The sequence below is a fragment of the Corythoichthys intestinalis genome, chromosome 14 (genome assembly GCF_030265065.1).
Source record: "Corythoichthys intestinalis isolate RoL2023-P3 chromosome 14, ASM3026506v1, whole genome shotgun sequence".
In the NCBI taxonomy this organism is placed as follows: domain Eukaryota; kingdom Metazoa; phylum Chordata; class Actinopteri; order Syngnathiformes; family Syngnathidae; genus Corythoichthys; species Corythoichthys intestinalis.
Genome location: NC_080408.1, coordinates 2,035,108 through 2,043,269, shown reverse-complemented (window position 1 = coordinate 2,043,269; position 8,162 = coordinate 2,035,108). Strand labels below are relative to the sequence as shown.

The following is an 8,162-nucleotide window of genomic DNA, read 5'->3' as shown; positions in this document are numbered from 1 at the left end:
CCCCACTCGCATTTTTGCATATACCACCGTGGAACTTGTTGGCTGCCATTGACGGTGTAAAACGTGTAATCCTTTTTAACTACAGGGGAGGGGCGTCGCAATAATAACAATATTATCATTTGGGGAACAAATTTGTTTTTATCAATGATTATTTTTATAGTGATTATTTTTGGATGTTATTTCATTGATTTTTTTTTAAATGCAGTTATGAATTAACCTTGTTATGCACGAATTATGATTTTTAAAAACGCTTAAGTGGCACTAATTTAATTCAATGGTAGACAGTGAGGTTTTTTGTTCAATTAAAAAAAAGAAGAAAAGAAAAAGAGTATATTCTCTTACCCACGAATTTCATTTTTATATATATAAAAAAAAAAAGCTTGAATAAAAAGAACTGCAATTATTCTAATTATTTATTGAAAATATTCATTTTTGTTATTTTTTAACTTTCTTATTAATTCCGTATGTATTATTTATCAACTCAAGCGTATTTCAGTTTTTATGTATTTAAAAAAAAAAACATTTTAAAATGTGGTTTTTATGGGCCTCATTTTTTCAATGACTGAAAATAGTCACTTGCTCTTTAATGCACTCCAAAAATGCACATGCACTATTTTAACTTTGAAATAGCTCATTGTATATACTCATTAGCATTGTGTTTTTTCAAATTACTGAATCCATTAATTGTTCTATTTATCATATAAGAGGGTGAATTAAACCATTGCTTAATATATTCGTAACGTAACTTTAAAATAGGTGGTTTTCTATTGTGTATTTACATTATCTACACCATCAAGTGAGTTGAACACAGACACCCCTAGCAGAGTTAAAGGTACTAGCAGCCACACCCAGTTTAAGTGCACGTATCAGAAAACAAAGCAGGCGCAAAAAGTTGTGAAGTGACACCACGACTATAAGTAGTGTTGCCTGTAAATATAGTGGTATGAAAAAGTATCTGAACATTTCGGAATTTCTCACATTTCTGCATAAAATCACCATCAAATGTAATCTGATCATCGACAGTCAGAGAAGTCTATAGCGTTTCGCACCGTTGCTTCTCTCCCAAGGAGTGGCCGTCCACCAAAGTTCAGAGCAGAATACTCAGAGAGGTAAAAAAAGAACCCTAGAGTGTCTGCTAAAGACTTACAAAAATCACTAGCACAGTCCAATATCTCCATGCACACATCAACTATATGTAAAAGTATGGCCAAGAATGGTGCTCATGGGCGGACTCCACGGAGGGAGCCACCGCTGTCCAAAAAAAACATTGTTACTCGTTTAATGTTCACAAAAAGCCACTTGGACACTCCACAGAAGTTTTGGCAAAATATTTTGTTTGGGAGTAACACAAAACGAAAAATGGAACAGCTCACCAACATAAACACCTCATCCCCACCGTGAAGCTTGGTGGAGGGAGCATCATGATTTGAGGTTGTTTTGCTACCTCAGAGCCTGGACAACTTGCAATGATTAATGGAAGCATGAATTCAAAAGTTTATCAGGATGTTTTGCAGGAAAACCTGAGGCCGTCAGTCAAACAGTTGAAGCTAAAAAGAGGATGGATGTTTCAACAAGACAATGATCCAAAAAAACAGTAGTAAATCAACTTCACAATGGTTTCAGAAGAGCAAAATACACGTTCTGGAGTGGGCAAGTCAAAGTACAGACTTGAACCCCATTGAGATGGTGCGGCATGACCTAAAGACAGTGATTCATGCCAGACATCCCAGGAATCTAACTGAACTACAGTAGTTTTGTAGAGAAGAATGGGCCAAGATTAGTCCTGATCCATGTGCCAGACTGATCTGCAGCTAGAGGAAGCATCTGGTTGAAGTTATTGCTGCAAAAGGGGCGTGGTTCACTGTTGTGGTGCAACAATTAATCGATTAACTGGATTATTCGATGAGAAAAAATGATTTGAATTAAATTTTGCTGCTTCGAGTATTCATTTATTAAAGTGGCGTTCTCATGGTTTGTTTTGAAAGTGTTTGCATTTAGTTTGATTGATTTGGGTGGATGCAATGCCTTCGAGTCTACCTCATTTCTCATGACTGAGTCGAGCTGCTCCATGTTAAGACCAACATAAGCCAAGTTTTTGTTTGAGCTAATGTTTTTTTTAATGCATTCATAATTTAGTATAGGTATATTTAGCCGTTTTTTGTTTTTGTTTTGTGGGAATTTGTCTGAAGCATTTGTTAAGAGCAGTGTAAAAAAAAACAAAAAACTTTTATAGCGTTTTATAGCATTTAAGCTAGCGGACTTTTGCTATGCAAGTTAGCCAATTGTTCTTTTGTTGTACATAGATTTTTTCATGCCGTTTGAGGCTCAGCTCAAGTATTTTAATTGTTCATGTTCCTTATCCGATTACTCAATTATCTGAACTAACTAGTTCATCGCTTAATCGACTACTAAAATAATCGATAGCTGCAGCCCTAATTCACTTACTTATTTCTCCCCCTTATGTCATTGTTTGCATACTATCCTCATTAAAATATGAAAATTTATAAATGTTTGGGTGGGTTCAGTTAAAGCAGAAACCCTTTTTTCATCTGTGTGATTTTGACAAAGATCAGATCACATTTAATGATGATTTTATGCAGAAATGTGAGAAATTCTAAAAAGTTCAGACACTTTTTCATACCACTGTAGCTGGAGTGTGTTTAGTTGAAAAAAAAAAGCATAATTGTGAGCCTGACTTCTAAGGTTTGTAGTAGGGTATAAATGCCATTTAGGCACATTTTCTGCACTGTAGAGTCCCCCACTAATCCAGAATACAGTATTAACATTATCATATATTTAAAATGCACACTCCTATTGTAAGAAAACAAAAGGTGGTTACACATTTTAATTTGAAAGGTTTCAATAGGTAATGCTTAACAAGTATCTTATTGTTTTATTTAAATCATTTAGGCATTTTTCCTTTAACTACCTAACTTAATAGTTAAAGCATTTGTGTGTAACCACCTCAAATAAGGTTCTTGCATAAATATTATGTTTCATGTTTTGTGTGTGTGTTAAAATCTGCAAGAATTTGTTGCTTGCAGTTGTCATTTGTTGAAATGCACTTCAGCTAAAATTCATTTCCCTTGTGGCATTTAAAAATAAATAAATAAATAAGGATAACAATTTATGATAATAATTTCAATTATTTTGCTATATTGAATACATTGAAGTACAGGTTTTCAATGCGAAATATTTGTTAATATGTCAACACAAAAACAACAGACGTCGTCATTCTTTTGATTTATTGTGAATAGAAAAATAATCATCAATATAAAAAATAAATATCTTATTCTTTGCGATTAAATTACAACATATATTATTACAAACATTAAATACATGATTGCCAGTAGCCTGAGTTTAACACACACAAAAATGAAGTGAGGTAAGAATATATACACAAGAGTTTTGACAACGAATGATCCACTTCTTTGTTCAGGCCACCAGGCCAAAAGGAGGTTCGTTTTCTATATCTGTGAGGACCGATTTGTTGTGCAGTTTTCGGGGGTCCTCCGGTGTCCAGACTTTGGCTGTTCGGATAATGTTTTGTTCCCTTAGTTGCTTCTCATCCGACCAGGATAACGAATGACCGGCAAGAGGGGGTAGACCAAAGTCGGGGTCGCTCGGAGAGGGGGACCCTACAAGTGAAAAAGATATGTTAGAGAAAGAGTCGGCATTTTTAACAAAAAAAGATCACCGAGAGTGCAGGAGAACTTACTTGTTCCTCTATGGCATATGATGACTTTCTTTGGCTGCACGTGCGCGTCGCTGCCAGAGTTCCGAATCGGCAGGTCCGACTGCACCAATTCGGCCAAAAAGTTAATGTAGCCGATGGCCAGGCGCAGAGTGTCCACTTTGGACAGTCTTTTCTCGTAAGGCAACGTCGGGATGTGAGAGCGCAGCCCTTCGAAGGCGTCATTGATGGACTGCATCCTCCGCCTCTCCCTGATGTTGGCCGCCTGCCTCAGCTGTTGCATCTCCGTGTCCGACCTCATCCTCCGCCGCCTTTTAAGCAGAGGCCCGCCGTGAGGAGACAGCTCCGCGCAGGAGAAGCTCGACGAGGAGGACGAGAAGGACAAGTTGCCCGCGTCGTAGTCGCCGGCATCTGCTCGGCCGCAAGCGCTCTCCTTGCTGTAATAGTCTGCAAAATGACTGCTGAAGAAATCCACGTCATCGTCCAACAAGTCGTCCGCGTCCAGGTTGCCGTCCCGCGAGGACTGGTCTGTGAAAAAGTCGTCGTCGTTGAAATAAGGAGGGGAGGAGAAAGAGTCGAGTGCCGTGAATGGGTCCAGCACGCCGTCCATATTTGTCGTTGCAGGACACAGAAACAATGAGACTTTGTTGCTTCTTTTGTTGACTCGGTGGACCGCGCGAGTCGGCGCTGAACTTTTGCATGAAGGAGAACCGCGCACGCGAGGAGCCTTTATAGCGACATTCACGGTCGCGTGCCGCTCGCTCGGAGCGCCAACCAATCACAGCTCCGTCCGCGTATAGCGCACCTCGGGATTATCCGCTGAGCAGACACGCCCACTCCCTATGCTAAGGCCCGACAAATCAGGACCAGTGCTGTCAAAATCACTTTGGTTTTGGAGGACCACGTTTCTCCGCTATTGACGAGAATAGATGTCCAATCCATTTGTACTTAATTGACTGGACGTCTGGAGCAAGGGCGTAGGTTTGCATATAGGGACATTAGGGATTTAACACTAGCAAATTTTCAGGATGCTCAAATTGTCCCCGCACCAACTTTTAAGCTTAACCGTATTTGCATTATATAATGACTTCAGTAGGGCTGCAGCTAGCGATTATTTTAGTAGTCGATTAATCGATGAACTATTTAGTTCGAATAATCGAGTAATCAGATAAGGAACATAAAAAATTAAAATACTTGAGCTGAGTCTCAAACGGTATAAATAATAAATAAATAAGGATCGATGTAACAACAATTGGCTAACTTACATAGCAAAAGTCCGCTAGCTTAAATGCTATAAAATGCAAACTTTTTTTTTTTTTTTTTTTTACGGTGCCCTTAACAAAAGTTTCAGACACATATTCCCACAAAAAACGGCTAAATGTACCTATGAACTATAATACGAATGTATTAAAAAAACACTTTAGCGCAGACAGAAACTTAGTTTAGGTTGGTCTTAACAGGGGGCAGCTGGATTCAGCCAAGTGAAATGAGGCAAACTAAAGGGCAGTGTATCCACCCAAATCAATAACACTAAATGCTTTCACTTTCACACTTTCAAAACAAACCATAACAACGCCACTTTAGTTAAACGAGTACTTGAAGCAGCAAACTTTAATCCGAATCTTTTTTTCTAATCGAATACTCGAGTTAATCGATTAATTGTTGCAGCACTAGACTTCAGTTAATATAGGTAATTTACTTTGTCTTCCCATATTTTGTGAGGATGGGATTGACCCGTTATTAAGTGAATAACTTATGTTCAGAATTACATTGACCCCTTTTCACTTGCTGAATGTGCAAGTCCATTTTTTCCCACAAATGGACATTTGAATGGCTAATGACCTGAGCCCCCCCCCACACACACACACACACCCATTCACAGCCCTGACAGAAATACAACATGCCGCCTCCTCCGAAGATGAGGGATATTAGTTTTTTTTCCACCAGCAGTAGCCACTGTAAGTAATCCAAAAAGACATCAATGTTGTGGAGGTGGGGAACACACCACTAATTTTGCTTCTGAAAGTCGGACCTGCATCCGAGTTAGCATAACATTAATCTTAGTTATTTTTATTTTATTTTATCACAGACAAATGTTTTTGTCTGATGAAGGCGGAAGTATTGGCCGTAACATGTTAGATGAATAAAACAAACCAAAACATTTGTTTGTGATACAACAAACAAATTAACTCATCTATAAGTGTAGACAAAATGACCTTAGTACAACTATAACATTAATCTGTGTGAATTTCTCGACCTCGAGTAGGAAGCTGATTTGAGAGAAATATCCTTATATGTTTTCTACTGTTAACGTTAATTAAACTGTAAATGAACTAAGGTTTACTGCCTTCTCCCCAGTGTTCATTTTTATTTTATTCATGTGGTTTTAAAGCAGCCCAAAGGAGCTTTCATGTTTTTTGGGGAGGGGGGAGTTTGGCTATGTGCTTGTGGACAAAAGCAATAGTGGCGTTTTAATTTTCAATTTATTTCAAAATTATTCATTCAAAAGTACACTAAATGAGTCGTAGATTGTATTTTATGCCCCAAAATGATTTAATTTATGTATTTAATAGGGACAGTGCACATTGATGAACATCTAATTAGGGCTGTCAAACGATTAAAATTTTGAATCGAGTTAATTACAGCTTAAACATTAATTAATCGTAATTAATCGCAATTCAAACCATCTATAAAATATGCCATATTTTTCTGTAAATTATTGTTGGAATGGGAAGATAAGACACAAGATGGATATATACATTCAACATGCGGTACATAAGGACTGTATTTGTTTATTATAGCAATAAATCAAAAAGATGGCATTAACATTCTTAACATTCGGTTAAAGCGATCCATGGATAGAAAGACTTGTAGTTCTTAAAAGATAAATGTTAGTACAAGTTACAGACATTTTATATTAAAACCCCTCTCAATGTTTTCGTTTTAATAAAATTTGTAAAATTTTCATTCAAAAAATAAACTAGTAGCCCGCCATTGTTGATGTCAATAATTACTTACACAATGCTCATGGGTGCTGAAGCCTATAAAATCAGTCGCACCCAAGCGCCAGCAGAGGGCAGCAAAACTCCATAAAACACAATTAACAAGTGGGCAGTTCACTGTACTGTCATTTAAATCTGTCTGAGCGGGGCATGTGCGTTATTGCGTCAAATATTTTAACGTGATTAATTAAAATAATTAATTACCGCCCATTAACGCGATAATTTTGACAGCCCTACATCTAATATATGTAAATATGCCAGATTGTAGCAAAAAATGCTAATTTACATCCGCAGTATTACACTTTATGGCATTGCATAATCATGTTTCTCCTTTATGGACGAGAATAGATGTTCAAATTTGGACCCGTCATTCAAAATGGATTGGACGTCCATCGCTGTCAATAGCGGCCTGTGAGTTAACTACACAATTGTTTAAAAAATATCCTCCCCATTCTACCATTCAAAAGGACACCAAATGAGTCGTACATTGTATTTTAAGTAACGCCCTAAATCAGACATGTCCAAAGTCCGGCCCGGGAGCTAAATGCGGCCCGTCGTCAAATTTCATCCGTCCCCCAGCTTCTGTCATAAAATCAATAACGTGTGGCCCGCACACAGTCTTAATAAATTGGTGAGCAGTACTGCTACCAGCATATGAAGTAGCTTACATACTAAATACTGCTCCACATTTACCCACTAAAAGGCAGCAGCACTCTAAACAACATTACCCCATGTTACGCTTTACTTGCAATGTTCTAAAATGGGGACAATCAACAAAAAAACGAAAGTTGACTTCGATGTCCGACGCTTCAAGGATAGGTGGAAATTGGACTATTTCTTCACTAAAATACGCAACAACTGTGTTTGCCTCATTTTAGCGTCATCAAAGAGTTCGATGTGAGGCGATATTACCAAACAAGACACGCTGACATGTACGACAACATTCGCAGGGAAGATACGCAGCGAGAAATTGAAGCAACTTGAAGCTAGTTTAATTTCACAGCAGTGGTATTTCGCTAGAGCCTGAGAGTCGAAAGAGAACGCCACAAAGGCTAGTTGGGAGATTGTTAAAATTATTAATTCAAAAAAATAATAAAGCAAATGTGAGACACAGAATGGCTTGCTAAAATTTGCTGAAATATATTGTTCTACGAAAATGACGTCAGCCAAGGTTGGCCCCCCACATTTTTCCCTCACCAAATCTGGCCCCATTTGCAAAAAGTTTGGACACCCCTGCCCTAAATTGATGATGATTTTGTTCTTGATAAAGAAGAGATGTTACTGTTTTTCTCAGTTATTTTGGTACATTTCTCAAATCATCCGGGCAATTTGCATAACAATTTGTGCATCTCTCAAAACGATTGTACATGTAGAAAAACACAATGGATTACCTGCAAAATCCAGTTCTGGGCTCAAAATCCTTAGTCCATCTCTAAAAATGTAATTTCTGTGTCAGTGAACACATC

The 8,162-nt window shown here is 37.8% G+C and overlaps 1 protein-coding gene across 1 annotated transcript; it reads right to left on the bottom strand.

The window, feature by feature from the left end:
* Positions 1-3,435: 3,435 nt before the first annotated feature.
* On the bottom strand, positions 3,436-4,304 carry ptf1a (pancreas associated transcription factor 1a). The gene is made up of 2 exons (XM_057856506.1): positions 3,719-4,304; positions 3,436-3,638 (listed from the first exon to the last, which is right to left on the bottom strand). The coding sequence occupies exons 1-2, from the start codon at positions 4,302-4,304 to the stop codon at positions 3,436-3,438; spliced, it is 789 nt and encodes a 262-aa protein (XP_057712489.1).
* Positions 4,305-8,162: the final 3,858 nt, after the last annotated feature.